Source organism: Ambystoma mexicanum, chromosome 6p (assembly GCF_040938575.1).
Source record: "Ambystoma mexicanum isolate Mex_15411 chromosome 6p, UKY_AmexF1_1, whole genome shotgun sequence".
NCBI classification, from domain to species: Eukaryota; Metazoa; Chordata; class Amphibia; order Caudata; family Ambystomatidae; genus Ambystoma; species Ambystoma mexicanum.
The window spans coordinates 346,236,781-346,260,487 of record NC_090935.1 but is presented as its reverse complement, the minus strand read 5'-3'; the positions used below and the strand labels follow the sequence as shown (position 1 = coordinate 346,260,487).

General features: G+C 45.4%; 1 protein-coding gene across 1 annotated transcript in view; it reads left to right on the top strand.

Annotated features, from left to right (window-relative positions):
• The window catches only part of AGXT2 (alanine--glyoxylate aminotransferase 2), a 988,366-nt gene that overhangs the window by 837,501 nt on the left and 127,158 nt on the right, over window positions 1-23,707 (top strand). The window contains exon 11 of the mRNA XM_069627115.1: window positions 9,304-9,392. Within this exon, the coding sequence (XP_069483216.1) occupies window positions 9,304-9,392 (89 nt within the window). The remainder of the gene's footprint in view (window positions 1-9,303; window positions 9,393-23,707) is intronic.

Here is a 23,707-nt window from a genome sequence, read left to right as displayed (position 1 = left end):
TGGGAGAGATCCAGGCCCTGTCTTGCAAGCCTCCATACTTGACTTTTCACGACACGAGGGTGGTGCTGAGGACGCACCCCTCCTTCATGCCCAAGGTGCCGTCGGACTTCCACCTCAACGAGCCCTTGGTGTTGCCAGTTTTCTTCCCGTCGCCTTCGTCGCCGGCTGAGAGGACTTTGCACTCGCTGGATGTAGCTAGAGCGCTGAAGTTCTACGTGGACCGCACGAAGAGTTTTCGGAAGACATCACAGCTGTTTGTGAACTTTGGACCTGTGAATCAAGGGAAGGCTCTCTCGAAGACTTCCATTTCCAGATGGCTCTCCGGCTGCATCATGCACTGTCACCGGTTGGCAAACCGACCGTTGCCAGGCCGTCCGAGGGCCCATTCGACCAGAGCGATCGCTGCTACTACGGCGTTCCTGTCTGGTGTGCCCCTGCTAGACATCTGCAGGGCTGCTACGTGGAGGTCGACGCACACCTTCACAAGATTCTACTGCGTCGACCGGGATTCCAGGGAGGAGTCCAGAGTTGGCCAGGCAGTGCTGCGCAACCTGTTCGCCTAAGGTGAGCCTGTTGAGGAAGTAAGAGTTGCTTAATGTTGAGTTGTTGTATTGCTTGATATTGAGCCTTTTGCCACCTCCCGTGGTTGTGCATGTGTATACTGCTATGTATTCTTATATTCATGAGCATGTGAATCCATGCCAGACCCCATGCTGGAGAAGATACAAGTTACTTACCTGTAACTGTTGTTCTCCAGCATGGGTCTGGCATGGATTCACATGCGAACCCTCCCGCCTACCGCTCTGCGGCTCTTCACTTGGTCATACTGCCACTTCACGTGCTACCAAATCTGAGGATGGCTTCCAGGGGCGGGCTTACGGAGAGGGCAGTCATTGGCTTGGGGCAGTATGACCTATAGACCAGTGATTGGTTACTACTGAGAAAGACAGATCAGAAACGAAACTGATACTGATTTTTTCTATACCGAGGATTCCCGGCCTGACGACGGGGAGTATTCATGAGCATGTGAATCCATGCCAGACCCATGCTGGAGAACAACAGTTACAGGTAAGTAACTTGTTCCTTATCGACCAGTTACCACCCCCAAACTGATGGTCAAACGGAGAGGACCAACCAGACTCTCGAACAATACCTGCGTTGTATGTTACATCAGACGGAGAGTAATTGGAAAGACATTCTTTGGATCGCCCAATATGCATACAATAATTCAGTACACTCTGGAACTGGACAAAGCCCCGTTTATACCTTATATGGGCACCATCCTCGAACCTCAGACCTTGACTCACCCCAAGACTTAGAAATGCCTGCAGTGGACCATCTGCACGCTACGATTACACAAGCCTTTAAGGAAGCAACTACACATTTAAAACAGGCGAAAGAAAAAGAAAGATGCTGATCGGCATAGAAGTGATTCTCCACAATACCAAATATGGGACCAAGTATGGTTAGCCACAAAACATATACCTCTAAAGGGAACACGGACCTTTAACCCCAGATATTTGGGACCTTACTCTATTAAGGCCATTATCAACCCGGTAGCTGTCAAGTTGGACTTACCTGCTAATATGCAAATTCATCCCGTCTTTCATGTGTCACTTTTGAAGCCAGTACAACCAGGGACAAGACTAACCAAGCCACCAGACCCCATCCTTGTAGACGGAGAACCCGAATTTGAAGTTAAGAACATCCTGGACTCCAAGCTGATAAAGTCAAAACTTTTTTATTGAATCGACTGGAAAGGTTACGGACCACAGGAAAGGTCATGGGAACCTAGTGACCATGTTCATGCACCCCGATTGGTGAAAAAATTCCACCTAAATTTCCCAGACAAACCGAAACCACAGGGAAGAATGACTTTAGGAGGGGCCTTGGGGGGGAGTGCTGTCATGATGCCTACCCCCGGGGACCCAGACCAAGTCCAGCAACCCCAGAAGCAGGCATCAAGTTACCCCAGCAAGCCCAACAACCCCCGCTAGGGGCTATTTGGGTGCAGTCCTGGCGCCTATGGCGCCAAGCTCATATGGAGAGTCAGTCCTGGTGCCATAGGCGCCAGGCTCATAGATTAAAACTTACCTGATGCAGACCATGCTGCAGACTTACCTGATGCAGACCATGCTGCAAGAGCTCCAAGCCAAACGAGGCTTGGAAGGGACTATTTTACCTAGGGACTATTTTTTTACTCGGGTGGGGCTGGGGAGGAATACTTACCTGGGACTACTTTGGAGGCTATTTAAACCACGCCCGAAGAGCAGCACATGCTTCGTGTTATTCTGCATCCAGCAGCGTAACGCTCACCGTGCCTGCAAGTCTGCATCCAGTCTTCTGCCACGCCCGCCTCGAGTTTGGAGCGCCTAGAAAAAGGGAGAAAGAAGGAGAAAATGTTAGAACAAGAGCAATACCTTTGATCCTTACCTGAATTCCCGATCCATCGCGCCTTCGAGCTGGAAGAAAGAAGTTATTTTATGCGCGTCGCTTCGCCTGCTGCAGCGCTGCACTGAACTCACCGGCCTTCGCAGCATCTTCACATTTCACCGCATCCTCCTACATGTTACCGCCACACTCCGGCACCTAAGGAGAAGACAAGAACAGCAAGGTGAGCCAAGGGAATACACAGAGGAATACCTCCCATAGACTTACCTGATTTTACCACTGGGGGTACTATTCTTCTTCACGGGTCGGCGCAGCTTCCACTGCATCCTAGCCGAACCCCGGCCCATAAGGGGAAACAAAAGGACAGCAAGGTGAAACAAGGGACTAATAAGGGGAACCCTCCTCACCACAAAAGACTTACCTGATTTTACCGCCGGAGGCATTATTCCCCGAGACTTCATACTTTCTCTCAGCGCCTGCATAAGGGAGAAAGCAAAGGGTTACATATGGACATTATTTTATCGAACTGTGTTGGATAATACAAATCCTTACCAGAACATTACCGGTTGCCACGAGGAACTCTTCAGTAGGGTCAAGCTGCAACCTGCAAGGAATCGGACAAGAGTGAAAGTCAGGCATTTGGATTTTTACGAACTACATACTTACGGCGTCTTGTCGGGAATATCGGAGTCAATATTGTCCTGGAACTCACTAATTCCTTCGAGCCAGTGAAGCAACTGGTTATCTATGCGCCCCTGCGCTCAATGCAGGATGGAGAACTCATCTTTTCAAATCATCAGGTGAGACTATAAGAGGGAACATCCAAGGTGATCAGTGGGGAGAACAGCGGGGTGGGGGGATTTACGCTCAACTCCACGGATGGTTAATTCCCTTTCTCCACTTGCAGAAGAATATTCCTACGGGCCAAGCAAACGAAGCTAGGTGGGCCAGTCCAGTCCGTCATCTCGGCCCTACGCGTCACATTGGTGGAGACCGCAGCAGTCCAGTCCAGATCGACGCCTCTGTGGGAGCCAGGTGACCGTAACATATATATAGAGTGTTCGGCTGGACCGACGCAAGACCGGCTTGGCTCTCAAAGCGCTGAAGCGCCTGACGTATCGGTTAATAGAGCGCTGTTGCTTCTGGGAGTTGTGGACCCAGATCGCTTAATCGAACAATGGGCTGAAAGGATGTTTCACGCCCAGAACGCGCTTAGATTCACAACAAGGACTGGCTCCCAGCCGCGCAGCGGGGTGAGTATCAACTTAAAGTGAAACCTTAACAACAAATACGGAAGTACTCAGCACACACGCTGCTTTATAAGTCACAGCGTGTGTGGATCAGTAATTCTCAGTAGGTCACGGATTCAATTTCTAGTTGCAATTCAAGTAGCTTGATTCACATACACACCGTAATATAAGCAAAAACTGGCATACAATTCTACAATCAATACAAACTATACGTACACGAACAAGATTTTCAGTGAGGAAAGCAGTTTCCTAGCACCTTCGGTTGTTACGCATGTGCGTTGCTTGGTAACCTCCCTTCTGAAATACACAGACGGTAAAATAGCTCAGTGGGTTCAGCGCACCCTGCTGCGATGTGCATGTGATCTGCGGGGTTTCGGTTCGAATCCCGGCAAGAACAACTCAGCCTTTCATTCTTTTGAGGTTGATAAATGAGTACCAACACAGATTGGGTGATATTGTATGTATATTTTTTCTATATCAAGTGCTTAAGCGTAAGTACTGTATAATAACACATCATTATCATTTGGCCTTGTATGTCTGCTTGCATTCACAGTAATTTGGGCCAATACCTGCTGATATTAACGATACATATGGTGATCCATTCTTGTATGAAATGTATATCACATAACAGTGACATTGTAACCTTATTTTTCATAGTGTACTTAGGAACAATACTATGTGATGCCACTTCCTGTTTTGTCAAGGGGTGAAAAGTTGTGTTCCATCGCTTCCCATGATGTCACTTAGGGGTGGGGTCAAATGATATCACTTCATGTGATGTCATCAGAGGTCAAGGGTCATGTGATGTCATTTCTGCTTGGTGAAATGACATCCCTGAGTAGCTGCTGTCTTTTGGCAGATATCATAAGCCAAGACATAATTCTTAGCATCCGTAAAAACTCAGGGCAAAAGATTGTCCGTACTACTTGACACTGAGGCCCTCATTACGACCCTGGCGGAGTGGGTTTACGCCAGCGTTATTCGCGGCGGACCCGTCCGCCCTACTACGAGTTCCCGTAGCGCCATGGAGCGTTTTCCGCCTGGTTTTTCCGGGCGGAGAAATCCATGGCGCTACGGGACCTTGTTGTTAATTACGCCACCGTATTTTACGGTGGCGTAATTAACGCCTTCCCCACTCCCATTATACCCTATGGGGCAAAAATGGGAATGGGGAAGGGTAAAATGGGGATTGGGGATTTACCGCCCCGCCAAGGTCGGAATGGGGCGGAAAATCCGCCAACCCCCATGGCGCTATCGGCAGCTTTCCGCCGTGCTCCATGGTGCATTTTGCACCGCGATTTCCGCCAGGGTCGTAATGAGGCCCTGAGTCTTTGCAACCCCACGGTGAGGTGGAAATGAGCTAGCTCCCGCACTATCCTTCGATTGCTCCGGGGAAACACTAACTGGGTTCCCTTTGCATAAAAAGCCCTTTTGTAGAAAATAAACAGCCCAGCCTGGCTGCATCCATTCTCTTCAGTAGTTATCCTGCCAAAGGCCTCTGTGAGGGCAGGATAATTCCTCTGGGCAAAGGACAGATCGGGGAGGGTGGCGACACTCCGAGGTCTGCTTCACCAAAACCCCTCGAGCCCCTTTCGGTTTGTCTTTACTTTTCCACTTCTTCAGGAACTGGGAACAAGGCCTGCTCCAAAATCTCTTTCGCTATTTTCTCTTCTTCCTTTACAGTGTAGGGGGTTATTCCCATGGTTACACAGCAGGACTTTATACATTTATTTTATTCATTTTATTTTATTTCTTTGTATCACACTGGTCGCCCTCAGGCATCAGGGCATCACATAAAGACACATAAAACAACAAGTAGACTAACATGGAGACTGGACAATATATAGACGGTAGTGTAGTTCTGGAGTTATTTGAAGAGGAGGATTTTCAGATTTTTCCTGAAGCACAAAAGGTTTGTTTCTAGTCTTAGATCTGCAGGCAGACTATTCCATTTGACAGCTGCGGATATGAGAAAAGCCTTGCCCATTCCGTTGGATCTTTTGTGGGCAGTTCCTGTGATTTGGCCTCTGTATTCGGATCTTAATGAGTGGCCTGGCACATATATGGAAGTTTTTGATTTGAGGTATGCTGGGACTTTCCCATAAAGGCATTTATCGACCAGCGTCATGGCCTTGAACAATACCCTGTCTTCCACTTTGAGCCAATGAAGTTCCCTTCTTTCATTACTAATGTGTTCGGTCTTGGGTTTCTGCTTGATAATCCTGATGGCATTGTTTTGTATGTGTTGGAGTTTTGTGGTGCACTGTTTATTTGCACTAAGCATTAGTGAGTTTCCGTAGTCCAGCCGCGGTAGTATAATTGCTATGGCTATTGTCATACAATTCTCTTCACTAATGTAGGGCTTTATCACTCTTAATAGTCTAAGATGATAAAGGCAGTTTTTTGTGACATGCGCGTCTTGAGCATCCAACCTCATAGATGCCTCCATGATCATACCCAGTGTCTTGACCTTTTCTACAACCTGTATTGGGAAGTCCTTGATGTGGAAAGATTTGTATTGAGGGGTTAGTTTGGCTCGCGCTTGATGGGAGCCAAAGATCATTAGCTCGGTTTTATTGCTGTTAAGGCATAACCAGTTTTGACACATCCATAATTCAATGTGGTTGTATGCTGATGTAACTGAGTTGCTATCCTCTGAGTAGTTTCCACTTAGTTCCAATACTAGCTGAGTGTCATCTGCATAACTGGTGAAAAAGACCTTGATGTTGTCCAGGACTTCACAGAGTAGTCTTAGGTAAAGGTTGAACAGTAGGGGCGATATGCTGGCTCCCTGTGGAACTCTGCAAAGAATATCAATTGCGTAGGAGAATTTGTCACCCCAATGAACGTTAGATTTCCTATTGGAGAGAAATGATAGGAGCCATGCAATTGCAACCTCTGAGCAATTTGCAACTTTTTCTAGCGCACGTTTCATAAGTCCGTGATCAAGGAGGTCAAAAGAGGCGCTCAGATCAAGTAGCATAAGTAGTCCAGTCTTCCCTTTGTCGACAATATTTAACATGTAGGTCTGGGGATCCAAAATCGCAGTTTCAGTGCTGTGCGCAGCACGGGAGCCGGATTGTTGATGGGTCTATCACCCCCACCATAACGACTAATCCATATCTCCATGTGAGCCCTGATTTTGAGGCAAGCGAATATAGGTACCTGTGGGTGGAGACAGTCTAAGTACACATGGTTGTAGACCCTGCTGAGTGGAAGAAATTCCATAGAACAGGGTATTTGACCAATGTTTGTTCTCAGTAGAGGGTCTTCCACACTCCCTTTGGCTTTTCTTGTTAATGGTACTTGTCTTAATGATAAATTCCTCTTCTACCTGTAAGAGGCTCATGGGTTTAATTTGACATACTTGATAATGTGTCTCAAGGTTCTCAGGGATCTCTTCAATAAATGTCTGGTGATATTCTCTTATAGTCCTTCCTCTGAGTATTTTTTTCATTCTCAATTCGAGCCCTCTGACTTTTATTACATTTGGCCAGGGACGTAACACCTCGACCCCTGCGTTCTCGCTACTGTGCTGGGTCTCGGGTTTCTTGTTTCTACAAATTATAGTGATACAATATTTTTCTCACTTTCTCTCTTTAAAGTTTTTGTTCTCTTGTTCTTGTGTACTATTGGTGGCTTCTTCTTGCCATCCTAAGCGGGACTTTCTTAAGATTTTAGTCTATAAATAACGTTTAGCAATCATAGATATTTTATACCCAACTCTGTTCGGAGTTTTCAATGTTCCAAACATAATATAACTTTCGTCACTTTTCTTAACTTCCACCCAGTGTCTCCCCATTCTGATACTCTCCCCAGTACCTTCCTTCGGTGGGATTGACCTTCTGGGGTTAGGCGTTCACTCAGGTTTCCTTCTTTGGTCTCTTTTTCCTCTACATCAGGCTTCCACTCTGTCCTGTTCTCAGCATCTCCATGCAGGGTATGGTTCAGCGAGCACTTGCTGGTGGGAGGTTCCAGCACTCCCACTTGTGCTGGTGTTGCCGAAGTTCTCTGGGCGCCCAGCCCACCACATTGCTTTGGTGGTCATGCCACCAGCTTGAACAGTACTCCGTAATGGTTCACCAGTTGCTGGTTTAGCTGGGTCTCTGGCTTCTCCTCTTGGCATGTCTTGCTTTTGTGATTGCCATCGACTGCATGGTATGATGCTGCTCCACCCCTCCAAGACGTTGCAATCTCGCAGGGGTTCCCCCTGCATAAGGATCTCTCTTCCTCCTCCTGATCCACTCATCTTCCTTTCATAGAGGATTTATATTAAAGGTACAGTCCTCTTTGCTTCAGGATTCTTAATGAAACCAGCATTGCCTGAAGCCAAAGGAACAAAGGTTATTTTATTCCTTGTTGTAGGTAGTCACATATATGCAGATAAAGTAGGCTGCATAGGGAGTTCCTTTTGGGAATAAGAGGCATTGCCCCTTAGGGGTATTCACTCCCAGTGAGGCCCCACTTGCCCAGTCCTCTATGGAGGGTCTTGTGGAGCAGGCTCCCCTCCCTAGCCTCAAAGGGTGTAGAGGTAGAAAGGGCAAACCTCTCGATTCGTCACAGTAAGCAAAAAAAAACACTGACCTAATTCAAGGTCAGGGTTGTAGTTGTGAACTTCCCTCTATCGCTGCTCATTCAGCTGTTAGAATGACGATGGTCAACAATAGCGAGGAATCTGAAAAAAGATTAAGATTTTGTTAATAAGGGCAATGGGCAAAGTCGAGTAAGTGTACGTGAACTGGATGGCTATTAAGTATCAGAAATGAAAACAGGCATGTAGACAGTGCATGACATCACAATATTGAGCAGATGATTGATCTCAGGATCTGCTCCTAACTTTCTGGCCCAAGATTGAGGCAGGACCACAGAGCACCTTCTGGACAACCATCATGCAGGCCGGTCCTGGGTATATGCTCTTTTTCTAAAAGCTGGGATAAATTGTGTTAACGATCCTGAAGATGGACAGCCTAATTAGAAAAGGATCTTCTGCTCCTTGAGAGTGCAATGACAAATATAGACAGGGGCCACCTGAAATTGGAGGCAGCATTTGGTTGGGCGGAAAGGGAGTCCATGTCCTCTAAGCACCTGCGCAACACCGTCCAAGTCTATAGTTCACCGGGCACAGTCTTCCAATTCACAAACCTCCTCATGCAAGAATGAGAAATATATTTAAACTACTTCGCCTAAGGGGTGAAGATTGTGCTTTATCTCTGTTAGCATATCTGCATGAAATGTGTCAATTGTTCTTGTCTCGGTGGCCATCTTATCTCACCAGAATCCTAATAACGCACTAACAATAATTCCCCCTGCTCCATTTCTTCTCACTATTTGGTTGGTAACAAGGGTAGTTATTTTTTTTATTTGCTTTTCTGATGAGAATTGTGTTTTATTTCAGTAGCTTACGAGGATTGCATAGGTAGAGGTATTCTGCAGGAGTAAAGTGCATGCAACTGAATTCTTCCCATAACAAATGAGGTGCTGCAAGTAAAGGCAAATCAACTGTGTGTATTTGGAGTAGAACGATCTCTTCTGAGTATTTAATGGCATGTTTAAAAGGACATATGTATATTGTAGATTATGAAACCCCTTTGATCTTTTTCTAGGGAAAAAGGGTGGTAAGTCTGGGTGGTAATCTAGAAACCATACCTTTATCTTGTTTCAGAAATTGCCAGTTCCTTGTCCAACGCCCTGCACTTTAATACCTTTGGAGGAAACCCTGTGGCGTGTGCTGTTGGAGCGGCTGTGCTTGATGTAAGTGTGCAATTGTGTTCATGAACTTTGCTTCTTTCTTATGCAACCTTCCATTTGACTGATACAATCATTGATAATTGCATCACTACTTCTTTAGAACTACTGCAACAGTCCACACGCATTGTTTTACCAATCCATTTAGGTATGTTCAAAGCACAATAGCATTGCTCAGTCTCAGTGTGTGCTTTAGTTGTATCAAATTATCAAATGTTAATTATGAACAATGTTGCAGGCAAAGAAGGCATCTATATGCTAATTACTGACATATATTATTTACAGTACTTCAGTTGGCTATTTAGAGTAGATTTTATAATATCCTAATGTGTATGCATATGTCAAATGAAGGCACATAGTAAGCTGAGAAGATTATTGCTCCTGCTGTAGGAATCTGCTAAACAGATGATTCACAGGCCATAATCCAGCTCTGAATGGTCACTTCTGAAAGATGGTGAAATCAGTACATTTAAATTACTGCAGTTATTTGCCACATGTTAAAGCTTAGTTGCTTGTAGAAAACTGTTATCCTCCTTTAGCTGTACAGTCTAGCAATTAATAGTTTCAGTAGCCTAGGGTATATGTTTTATTATATAGAAATTAACATTAAACAGAGACCATTTAAAGAGTAGGTAAATCAGTGGTTAAGCCAAATGTATTTCAGTCACCCCTGATAGTATGAATGCATACTCATGGTAAAGCAGTCCCAAAAGGTAGAATTCAAATCTAGACCTTAATGATTTAGGCAAAATTGGCTTAAAAGAACTTAAATTCTGTGAGTGTTGTCAAGTACTTAATGTATTAATTCACTCATTCATTGTATTGAAAGTATCGGTAAGTCATTGTTCACTATAAAGTGCTGTTTCCTTGGTTTTTCTGTGACCTCTGGAAAACAATTTTAGAATCACAGTGAAAAAATCACCATGTGTCCCCAGCACTCTAACCAAGAGTTAACTCTGCAAGTTTTTGATATAGAGGTATATAATATTTAATTACGGATTCTATAAGTCAGGTGCTCGAGGGCCAGCGACCAAGATGGCCACTGTCTTCTAAGCTCTGCACTGTGACCTGAGGAGGGAGAAGGCCATTAGCTGCTGGAGCCCTGGAATACGTTGCCAGAGCTGTTTATCAGGTACAAGAAGCATTTTTGCATAAAGTGAAGGGGTTTGGGCCTACGCCGGTGGAGGGTTGAACTGGGGGCGCTTGATTCGTTCCCCCGCCTTCAGCTGCCAGCATCGGAGGCTGGCGCAGGGTGGCCCGGCGTTGCGGGAGGAGAAGCAGAGAGGCTAGCGTGCGCTCCTGAAGGCTGGGGCGTCCTGGTCAGCAGAAGACCTGCTGCGGTAGTGAGGCGCTGCAGAGTCAGCGCCAGGGAAAGTCTGCTGATGGGCTCCAACTCGCAGCTGTTGGTGGTGTGAAGCAGTGTGAGCCGCCCCGGTTCAGTGGAGTCGCAACTGAAGCAGGAGAGGAGGCATACTGCTGCCTGTTGAAGATGCCTTTGTGAAGACAGCTGTCTGCTGAGGGTGGAGCGCCATGTAGCCGGAGGAGAGCGGACCGGCAGGGGAATCCAGCTGGTCCCTGTGAAGAAGTGGTGGCGGGCTGACTTTGTTCACCACAGCTAAGTCTGGGGGTCCTGCTCCAATTCTTTTCTTGGACCCTACCAGGAACAGAGAGCCAGCAGTTTCCTGAATAGTGGCAATGTAACACAAGGTAACCTGGCAGGGCTGGGTACAGGCCCTGAACTACTGAAGTGCTGATTGTGCCAGGCTGAGGTGGAGTAAGGTGGAGAGCACTCACGTTGGGCCAGGGATTCATCCTGGTCACCAGTGGCTGCTGGGGTGAGGCACTAGGATCTGTTGGAGGTGGTGCTGTACTAGTGTCCAGTGTTGGTGCGGCCTCATCTTTGAGGCGGGAGGAACAGCGCACCAACCGGGGAGGGTGTAGGGTGGTTCTGGGTGCCTTCCTGGTGGCAGAAATAGCACATCGTATATCAGGCCAGGTCCCGCGGCCGGGTCAAAATCCCTACCCAGTTATTATGAGAATGTTGAACTACCATCAGCGGGATGTAATTCTACGCAGGGCTAGTGAACTGGGGATCTACACTACAAAGAGGCAAGGATGTCTTTCTTTCAAGACTTAACCACTTCTGTGAAAAAAGCAAGGCTATCATTCTTGGCGGCCAATCGTATGTTGTGCGAAAAACAAATACAGAATGTAATGTTGTACCCTTCAAAACTGAGAGTTGTCCACAATAACAAGACAATCTTTTTCACGAACCCAGCGGAAGTGGTCATATTTGTTGAATCCCTGCCTGTGCCTTGACGGGTACAGTGTGGATCCGCAGGCAGGGGCCTCCAACTGGTGTTTAAAGCAAATGTTTGATGAGTGTCTGAGTACAATGTTGCATAGCTGGGAATGCCTGTTTTTGGGCTTGTAAGTAAATAATTACTGTAACAAAATGGGCCATTTGGGCCTCATTATGAGGTGGGTGGAATGGGTTTAACGGCGCCGGAAATGGTAAACCCATTCCGCCCTATTACGAGGTTCCCTTGCGGGACCCGCTCAGAACGTCTGGTCAGACCAGACGCCCTTTGCGGGTCCCGCAAGGGGACCGGGCAGATAATAACGGGCCTGTTAATAACGGGCCCATTATTAGCTTCGTCCCCATTCCCATTGAGCCCTTTGGGGGCTCGAATTGGAATGGGGATGGGTTTTTTGAATGAGGAATTACCGGGTCCTTCAAGGTTGAAATGACCCGATAATTCCTCATTAAAGGAACCCGGACCCGAGTTTGGAGGCAGCCATGGCGCTAATAGCACCAAGGCTACCTCCAAACTCGTAATGAGGCCCATGGTGTTTAAGTAGGCCCTCTCCTCAAGGGGACGAGCTGATGATGGTTGAGTGGGCTAGGTTGCTGTGTCTGGTGCTCCCGGGTAGAAGCTCGCAAGTTGGGTATTGGGGGACAAAAGGTTTGAGTGTGGTATATCACTGCCGTGGGGCTATGGGCAGTGTGGGTGGGGGAGTAGGAGCTCGACATGGGGAGGAGTGGATGTGTTTTTTTCAAAAACGGATTCACGTCATTCGATGGTGGGGAGATGCAGCACACACGTTCAGAGACTATGGGAGGCATGTCAGAATGTAATATTATAAGCTGGAATGTGCAGGGCTTGAACAACACACGCAAAACCAGAAAGGTAGTCAACTATTGTGAGCGCCATGGCGCCAAAATGATTATGTTACAGGAGAATCACTTGGTTGGAGTGGCTAACAAAGGGGTGGACAAATCCTGGGGTTCCAATAAATACTACACATTGTATTTTAATTACTCAGCAGGGTTGATGACATTGTTGCATTAATCTTTACGGTTCCAGTTGATGGATAAAGTGGATGACCCGAGGGGTAGATTTGTTATTGTGTCTGGGAGCTGGGCTTACTCTATGGTGACATTTTTTAATATCTATGGGCCAAATGTAGACGATCCAGGATTTTTTGAATCCCTGCTCTCCAGTTGCTTTAAGTATATGCACACACATATTGTTTGGGCAGGCGATTTGAATGTCATGCTGAGAATGCAGCTGGACAGGTCTATAGGGAACACCCACCAGATCTCTCAGGCAGCGGACCGGGTATGCAAAAGCAAGCTGATTTTGGGCCTGGTGGATGCGTGGCGTGTTCTGCATCCAGAAGTGAAAGAGTTTTCTTACTATTCAACTGTTCATGGTACATCGTCCAGGCTGGATTACATGTTACCCAGCCCATATCTGCTAAGAATGACGAAAGATTATGTGCTGTTCTGTTCTGTCGTCTCTGGAAATGGGGTCGGAATTGGTACCCAGACCCCAGTGGAAGTTTAAGGCATTGGTCCTGGCGGATGTAGTGTACCAAAGTGAAGTGGTGGATGTTGTGCGCTCATATTTTGAGAACAATGTGGGTTCTGTAGGATCGATGGCCTGCGCCTGGGGGGCCTTTAAAGTGGTACTGTGTGGGAGATGTATGCCCCTGAAAATAGGCATGTTGAAAATAATCAGGAGACAGTTATCGAGTTTGGAGGGGAAACTTAAGTCTGTTGAGTCTGCCCTGCCAGGTTCCAGTGACGCGAGCTCAAGGGCTGAATTGAGAACGTAAATGGGCTCCTTTAACGACCTAACTGAAAGGGAGGTTACATATCTGGCACGTCCAGTGATGTCACGACGATATGGGAAGGCAGGACATCCTGGGCGTCTACTAGCAGCTATGTTACACCAGGAAAGAGGAGCCCTGGACATGGCAGCAATTCAAACATCAGATGGGAGGGTAGTGGCAGACTCTGCTTCGATTCTGGGCACATTTGCACTATATTATGAAGATATATTTGCATCTAGAGGATCTATGGGCATGAGCGAAATCACGATCACGGAGTAGGAGATTCTCGCGGCAATTCAGTTCTCCCTTCGGCTAAGGTGCATGGGTCTGACAGGATAGTAGCAGAAATCTAAAAGAAAATGGGGCATACAGTGGATGTGTGGGAGGAGGCATTGGCGTAGGGCCAGCTACCCCTTTCGATGCAGGAGGCAGTGGTAATTTGTTTGCTGAATGAGGCTAAAGACCCCCTGGATTGTGCATCGCACCGTCCGCTTTCTCTTTTGAATTTGGATAGCAAGATTTTTGCCAAGTTCCTGGCAGACAGGTTGCTCCCGTTTCTGTCAGGCTTGATTGTTCTGACTTGAGTGTCGTGTAGACCGATGAGACCTCCGTCCCCAAGTGACGCACAGGGGAACGAAATAGAAACCCGCTGTGCGACCCTTGAGGCCACAGGTGAGAGATGTCTTCCCAGATCCACGGAGCCTCTGGAACACCGATGCTGCTGTCAAGAAGGAATGAGGTTAAGCACCAGGCAATCACAATACAGGCAGGTAAACAAAAGAATCTAAAGTGTCTTACCTATCTGGTGTAAGGGAGACCCGGGTAACCTAGTAGGGAGGTTCGAGGCTCAAAAAGATACAGCGGTCCCTGGAGTGGTAGAACCGCAGGTAAGCGTGGATACGGGTAGGCCACCTGTAAGATAGGGCTTGACTTGGGCGTAGAAGTGCAGCAAGATACTCAGGGATGATCCAAAGGCAAGTCGATGTGCAGTCCAAAAAATCCGGCAACAGGTAAACAGTTCCAAGCAAAGGTACAAGGGGTGTCCAAGAGAGTCCAAGATAGAGTTCCGTGGTCGAGGTAGCAAGGAGCAAGTAGTAACGCCAAACAGGGTCCGAAGCCAGCTGAGAAGCAATGATCGTCCTGCCTCTCAGTTCTTTATACTGTGTGTCCCTGGGTCATGTGACGTCTCTGGGCCATGTGACGTCCACCAAGATCACGTGAGGAACGCCACACTGTATCACGTGACCGACGTGATGACGTAACGCCGCCCCTTCTGCGATATATCCTCCAAGGCAGTTGCCAATGCAGGAAAGGTTGTAATCGAGCCCATACACCAAAGAAGGGACGGTGTTTTCGGTTCTGTGGGTTCACCGAATCCCTTGAGCCTCGAAGCTGGGGTGGAGATGTTGGGGGAATGTGAGCAGTGTTCTGATGTGGGGAGGCCTGATGTGCTGAGGATCGCCTAACATTGATCCACAAGGATCAATCTGGCTTTATCCCCGGGAGGTCGACCTCACTGAATCTTCTGAGACTTTTTTCTATTTTAGCTCAGATTGACCCAAGGGTACAGGTTGTAGCGGCACTATTGGATATGGAAAAGGCTTTTGACTCGGTTTAATGGGGCTACTTGTTCGAGGTGTTGAGAGTCGTGGGTCTCCCGAAATTCGTTCTCTCTGCCGTGAGGCTATTGTACTCAGGAGCATTGGCTAGGATCAGTTTGTTTGGGAAGAATTCAGACTAGTTGACCGTGAGGAGGGTTACAATGCAGGGATGCCCCCTTCTTTTTGCCCTTGCTAAAGAGCGTAAAATGGGGGGTGGCCTGCACAGGAGACTCCAGCACTTCTTTATGAGAGCTGCATCTAAACCATGGTCTCTTCCATTTCCCGACCCACTCCATCCCTTTCACTCCTTCAGTATCTCCTTAATTCGGCTGCTGCTAGGCACTTGGTCTCCACTGTCTATGGGTTGTTCCAACGGGACTCCCCAAGAGAGCCAATGAAATGTACGAGTGGGTGGGAGAAAGGCCGGGGTTCCAATTACTGATAGGCAGTGTTGTGTTCAAGATCTCATAGCAGGGCATTTACAACTGGTTTACAACTGGTACAACTTAAAACCCTCCATAGAGTTTACTTGACACCTGCTTGCCACGCCCGTTTTGACCCATCTAGAGCCACACTTGCCCGAGATGCCAGGCGCCAGCCACAGACACACCTCATATGTTATGGTCATGCCAGCAGCTGGGTGAGTATTGGAAGGGTTGACGGATATTCTTTCGGCAATGCTACACCATAAGGTTTCCTGCAAGCTAATGTGTTGTATGTTTGGCTGGTTCTCCGGGGCCCAACCACGGGTCGTAAATTGCTGGCTACGAGTATGATAGTGGCCAGGAAATGTATACCTACTGCGATGGACTAGCCGATACCCCCCAGATACCAAAATGCGGATGGACAGTCTGATCAGGCTGTGTGAACTTGACAAGGAGTATGTGCTTCTGTGCGGCCCAGGGTGAAAGCCAAAGGACAAGCCTCTTGTGTCATATCCATTGGCACAGTGTCCAGCCAAGACATTAAAGGCCCCGCCGGTCCAGGTGCTGTCGGCACAATGCTAAGGACAAATACTGGTCTGCAATAGTGCCTGCTATAGTGCTATGTATAATATTACTGCATTAACCAATGTATTATGCTATCAATGTTTTTTGTTGTTGTGACGTGAATCTACTTTAATAAATAAAGCTTAAAAGAAATAGATTTTATAAGTTAATTGTCAACATATTGTGTATCAAAATGTAAACAATTTAAACAACATTTAAAATGATCTGATAATACACATTTTGCAATTTTAATTGCAATATGCTCCCCAAATTTTTTCGAAAGAAAGTTTTCAAAAAATGTATATAATATCTCAAAATGTGTTGGAGGAAATATATGAAGTACAATAAAACTATGATTGATATCACTTTTCTGGGATTAGATGGTTTAGTTTCCCAGCACGTGTCAGATTTAAGTATCCTTTAGCAAGGGTCAATCCCTTTTACTTCTCCATGTGATATAAAATATCTTATATGTAGGGTAGTTCCCCTTACATTTCCTGATTTAAAAAAAAAAAAAAACTACTAGTCCCACATAACTTGTTATGATCAGATTATATGATCAATTAAGACACTCGACTAACCTTCTTGTTGTCAGGGATCTCATAATTTTTTGCGATAATATAAAGAAATTGATTCCTCCAATATTCATCTACAAGCGTGTATGATGATTCCCTTCTGATTTGTCTTTCTAAAGTAAATGTATAAAACCAATACATTCATCTTTATTAACAATATAAGGATTTGTATAGTGTGAGAGATGTACAGTTTCAGGGCTCACACCTCATTCAGGGAATCTAAAGAGCTGGGATTATGACAAAGAACTTCCTTTTCTTACCACTTCCCTGTATGTGTTTGTTTTCTGCACAGGAGTCCAGTTTGGACCCCTGGCAGAGGAGTGCTTCATTTTTTTCTTTTGGTAAACCATGACCCCTGGGATACTCCTATGCCACCCATGGGCAAGGGTACACATTGGTACCCCTATTGTGTATTTCTGGGCACCTGAGTGTTGCCCAAAAAGAAGGTTATGGGCTGGTGGCAGCTATGTGCTGACTTCACAGTAGCTCTGGGTCTCCTCCATTTTTGGGACACCCAGGCCCCGCCATAGGAATCAATGGATTGCCGAACAAAGGCAAGATGGCCACTGAAGCCTCACGACTTCCTGCCTTTCCCTTCTGTTTCTAAAAGTCCTGAGAAGCCCTAGCTCTGTTTCCCCTTCACCCTGATTGGATATTGAGTGGAAGGACCATATATGGCTCTGGGACTGCCTCTGCTAGACTGGTAGGATCCTTCACAGGGACTGCTTTTTTTGAGCACACTCTTGGGGAGGCAACTGAATGAATGGAGAGAGGAGTCAATTCACATGCTGTGTTGTGGGTGTCTGGTTTTGGTTGTGTGTCACAATGCCTGTGGTCCTGGCTGAGCCAGTCGTGTCTAAAACTGGAGTGAATGCAATGTGTGCTATGAAAGGCTGGCAGTTGCCTCAAATCTTTTTTTAAAATGTGTTTTATTATCAAAATGTCTCCTGGCCTAAATGAATAGACCCTAACATAAGTCGACACGTCACAAATCATTTCTAACATAAGCTTATTTCATCCTTACATAATTTCATAAGCAGTCAAATCAAAACGCATTATAGGAATAGTGCGCTAAAAAATGTTATTGTCCCGAGCGTTCGGGCATGTGGTTTTAAGCAAACGGTGAACGATCGTAAAAACATTTCCTGTGCATCTTACCTTCGTTTTCCACACTTTTACACTTGCGAAATCAGGCAGCGGGGCGCGGCCATCTTGTGCTAAACGTATCCGCTGTGGCATCGCCCTAAATTGAACTGCCCTCGCGGCACTAAATCATATCCCCCGCTCCTGAAGCTGACATAAATATTCCTAGCGATATTCTCCACCTATTTTCATGATGTTAGTGGGCAGCGTAGCCAAACGCGTCCAGTGATCACCTACGTCTTAACGTTATTTGACGCAGAACCCGGAATATCAACACACACATCCTCTCACAGCACAGCGCGTCCCAAACTGGAATAGAATACACCATTTTTAAAGGAAACGCCAATACTCTGCAATTTATAATGTGTGTTTATTTCACAATAGACGCTCTGAGAACATCTGCGAATTTCCATATTCAACCAAATTTTTTATTTCTTTTGTTTTGAACATCAAATCTTTATCATGAGGCACACAGTGTTCCTTTTGGTAGAAAAGCGCATTGGACGCACCTTGAATCGCAAGGCTTCGGCATCAGCTTCTTGCTATACCACCGTAAACAATGTCAGGTTGGTCCTTGTTGCTGGTACCGGGAAAGGTCATATCGGTCTGTGGCGATCATCCCACATCAGCATAATTGTAAGCCATTTAGGTGCATTTGCCACTGCCTGCTGAAGAACTCGTCACTGGGTATCTGGAATCAATGACATTCGCAGAAAGGAAGGATGTAGCTGTGTAGAAAACATAACAGAAATATTTCTCAGTAGCCGTTCTTTATTCTAATGTATCCATTTACTCTTAAATTCTGCACTGGGGGAAACCTAATAATGAACACAAACCAGAAACAATGGAAACACAGAGAAAACATTGTGGAAAGTTGGAGTCTACAATGTGCTTGAGAGGTTAGTACTGTGGAGTATGTTTAGCTCGCAATGGGATGCAGATGCGAAAGCTGATGGAAGAATTCGAACAACACATAGACGGCATTATAACGGAATATTAGCAACAAACTTGGCGTTGGTGGAATCCGGGGGAACCCAGACGTGGCCTCTATGAATTACGGTGCTGGACTGCCCATGTGCCCGGGACAAAGACAAATACATACAGGTTGTGTTTGCGTGTTGTCACAATATGCCCCAAGCAACAACCCATTACAATGTAAGCCTGCCATACCAGTCAGAAAATGAAACCTTGACTCGTTCGCCTATAAACTCGTCTACAGTAAAAGTTACATTATATTTGGTATTTCCTTTCTCTTGGCGTAACGCATAGTGTCCGCTCAGATCAAAGGTTTTCATAAAATGAAATTACATGTTTCTTTGTCCAGTTTTGAAATGTTGAACCTTATCATTTTTGCAGATCTTTCACACCTCCCGTCATTCAATCCATAGCGAATCCTCCCTTTCTTCCAAGGACAAACAACAATTGAACCTTCTTAGGAGCGTGTATGCTAAGATTCCTTTTGGTGAAGGAAAGCCACAAATCAAAAACATACTGTACAGGATGCGTCGGTACGAACAGCCCACAAGCAACATCAAACGCAATGACCTTCACTCCCATGGGAGCGATTAGCCCGGCCAACCAATGTGGCATTAGAAATATGTTCGAAAAACAAACAAATTGTTTTCTGGCATCCACCAATACTGCGCTATCGTGAATATTTTTTTACTCTTCTATATTGATAGTGATTTAGTTATTTTATGACAACAGTGCAAGTTAGTGACCTCATTGTCACATCTGCGTGTGCCCTGTTTTCGTGGAGGAATGTGCTCTGCGGATAACGTGAGACACTGACAAGTCATACATCCAAGTGCTCTTCCATCTCCACTGAACTTCCCGTGCATTAACAAATGTTGGAGGAAAGGCGGTATATCCCGCCCCCTGCACCATTCTCGTACCTGGCAAATGACTTATAAGATAAGGTGGCAGACATCTCCACCCCTCCTGTACCTATTTGCATCACCCATGTTTCACATAAGTGTATTAACGATGTGCTAATATGTATTCTTTGAACTCCATTTTGTTTCCTTCTAAAAGCCTTCTTCTTCCAGGCACTCTGCCCCTCTGGCGAACTGTTCACTCTCCCTCTCCCAGTGCCGCACACAGCCAACCCCCACCACCTCTGTCCTCTGTCAGCTCAGCGTGTCTTCTGTTCTCATGGAAATGCAGCTATTCATTTTTGCAAGTAGCGAGTATCAAGCCCTGACAAAATGTGCTCATCCAAGAATGTGAGACCAAGGCCTGCTCCAACCCCTCCCTGCCAGGCTGCGGTCCCCTGAACCCATGACCCCTAATCCCTTTGAATGCATCTGGTCACCAGACCCTACCCCCGCTCCACCTCAAATTCACCTTCCATATACCTAATCTAGAGTGGTCATATATTTTGGTAACACTAACACCTCCCCACTGTGTTTGAAATCGTAAGACTCCAAAGGCCGTAAATCAAAGCTCAACTCTTCTGATAAGGCATCCAAAAGCAAAAAGCCCTAACATGTGCCCCCATACAAATATACGTCAGAATGCACCTATTTCACACCAACAGCCCCCTTTCATGAAATGTTTTGCTTACAGTCATTAGTTCTTACATGTCAAGTTTGTTATTTAGCTTAGGTCTCATTCCTTAGTGGGACGTGTATTTATTATGTCTATTTGGACACGTGCAGACCCCGCAGTTGCTTTCATGCTGAAATCCATCCGACCCTCCCGTGCGCTGATCAGTGAAGGTCCCACAAGTGCTGGCCAAAAGCAGAAAGGGGGAAAACACAGAGTTAGACTCTATATCATCCTCCAACAGGTACTTCTTGCAAAAGAAATTGACAAAGAGGAGACATTTGAAAAGACAATTTGGACGCTTAATACTTCTTAATACTTTTAATAGCTTTGAAATTCAAGTTACATAGATTTCCATTGGTAATGTACAAACATTGTGGAACATACACACCGCTTTTAATCATTTATACCGGGAAGACAACTGTTCAACGAGGTCTGCTTTTGGTGGACAGGGCACGTTTGCAATGTTTTGTGGCAATGCATGTGTCCTAGAATCAAAATCATGATCGATTCCATGAGTATGCATGTCCAACACAGTCAAAATGAGATCTTTCACAAAATCCAATTCCATTTCCTAGTATATTGGCTTGACCACGCATTTTTTTCTCCTTTTTGCAAAGGCCATTGTGTAACGAAGCATCCCAAAGTTTCCTGCAGTTCTCGATTGTTCTCTCCCTATGTTCTCGTTATGCACTAATAGCGCTAGTAATGTTCGATATTGCATACCGTCTATGTCGACATGCAACCTCTTGGACCTGTACTTTAGGCATATATTGTGGAACACCTCCAAATCTCTGGTGTGACAGAATTCTGTGAGTCCCTTCAGGTCTCTTAAAAGAGTTTTATCAAACACAATCTTCTCAAGAGCTTTGTGTGGAGGTGAAGATTGAACCAACCACTTCTTCTTGCGTTCCTTTTCTTCCGATAAAGGTCCATGTGCACATTGGTGAAAATGTTGGTTTTCATGCCATGAGTGAACTTTGGAACAGTGGTGCATCGATGAGCGCCATTTTTCAAGTAGAATTTCCACAGACCCATCACAAGTTTTGGAGCTCCACCAAAGATGGTTGCGGAAAGACTGGGACCACTATAAAATATTTTCAGAACCCCTTTTTTTACCTGCACCTGTGATTGTTTTTATTGATTGATTTGGCAATGTGCCATACATCAAATTATTGGTGAATGTTGATGGCCTTAGCTATGGAAACATGTCTGTCAGTGGCCATGAGGTCTATTTGGATTCCCCTCGATTGAAGATGTTCGAGTGATTTTATGAAACCATGTTTCTCCATGGCCACTGAGGATTTACATTCGGACACCTGCACGACCTCCGAACTCACACTTTTTTTAGTTTCCATGTCGTGAAAGTGGTATGTGCAGTACTTTGCTGAAAGTCCGGGGCTGTCACACTGTCCATCGCCAGTTAACCTGAACCGTTTGCCAGAGAACGTCCTTTTAATTGACATTTGTTCAAATTTCCAGGCTTGACTAATAGCGGGGAATAAAAATTCTCTTTGATATTTGTAGTACTGCGTTTTAGCAAGAAACTGAAGTCCCACAAATTGACAGAAACTGGACAACTTACTAAAAGTAGAGCCTCTGAAAAGTAGAGCTGCTGAACACAGTAGATTTCCAGCTGGCACTTTGCCCAGCATCGGTTGAGCGGACCATGAAAATGTACCATGGAGGTGGGCACTGGTGGCTTGGATTTTCAGGTTAGTGCCTTGTAACACATGAGTCACAATCACCAATGACTCCCCGCATATTTTCCCCCTCACTGGATGCATACATTTCAGCATCAGTATAATCTCTACGAGGCAGCTGTCCAATACAATGTATTTCTGCTACGTTTTTAGCTAGTCGTCCTGCATGATTGTGGTTTGTGACTCAACTGTGGTGGACAATTCGCCCAAACTAGGCAAACTGTAGTTGAGATCTTTAGCAAGTTCCTCGGTCAATTGCGTTGAAGCTTCTGTCTCTGTTAGTTCAGCTTGTGTTATTTGCACACGAATTGGAGAAACCGTCAACAACAAATGTTTATTGGGTGGAACTTTTTTTGTGGGTGTAGATTGTGTCAAGTGGTCCTCGGGAAATTCCAATGCATCTTCCTTATATTCATTTTCATCTTCATCTTGTCGAGTTCTCACATAGTAGCAATGGTCCAACAACACTTTGCTGGCTTCATCGGTCACATTCAATTCATTTTCTGGCCATTGTACATAAGTATCTCGAGTCTGCTTATTGACTGGACCACGCTGCACCTCAAACAGTAGTTGCTCCATAGTGAAATCTGTTTGGCAAGCAGCATCTTTGGTTTCATTTGTTGTCTTTGTCTTTATACTTCTTTTTCTTATGGGCCTCTAGGAAATGGGTTGTAAAAATATGTTCAATGTAAATCACACAAACAGTAGATAGCACTTTAAAGAAAAAACATGTTATGAAGAAAACACCAGCCCAAAACACTTCACGAAAATGAAAAACATTTGTTTTATTTACCCTTGTTTTCTTGATTTTCTGTGAAACCGTGGTCTTCTCTGTAACGACCCCACCAGCAAGCTGATCCACCATCTCTGATCCATGTGCCTCCTCTTCTAATTCCCGACCTTGTATACATTCCCTGACTAGAATATTGATAAAAAAAATAAAAGAATCAAACATTTTTTAAATTAAAATCTTTCATCGCACACATCGCTTACATACATAGCCTCGTAAACAGTATACGTCATTTAGTCAAAATATACATTTCGAATTTCACCTGATTGATGCAAGTGTACTTGATCAGAGATCACTGCGCCAAACATACTGATTGGAATGTTGCCCTCAAACATTTTGCAATGTATTCTGCATTAGGGAGAAATTGTAACGTTAGAACGTAAATGATAAAAGTTTGAAAGACTGCACGTTTATAAAAATGTCACTGTCTAATAGTATCCTATGTAGGATTTACTTTCTTTCATTCAAGGGAACTGTCAGTATGCATACCTCATACTCTGGACCAGCTCCAAAGGATGATGTGATTGTAGTGAAAGTACCAGCAACCCCCTGTAACACAGTACTTATTTTTTAGTATGGATGAAAACAGTGAAATGGAACAGAGACAATGGAATGCAGACAATGGTACATATAAAGAGAAACCCTCATTACAAGTATGGCAGTAAGGCAACGACGGCACCGGTATTGTTACTGGCACTGTTGCTACTGATTCCCATTCACGGGTGCCGGACCCAGATGCCAGTGTGGAGGTAGCATGAGGCCCATAGTCTAAACAACCGACAGGATAAATAAACAATTCCATATTGTTTGAAATTCCAAGCATAATACATTCTCGTAATTGAAAAGTGAAATAA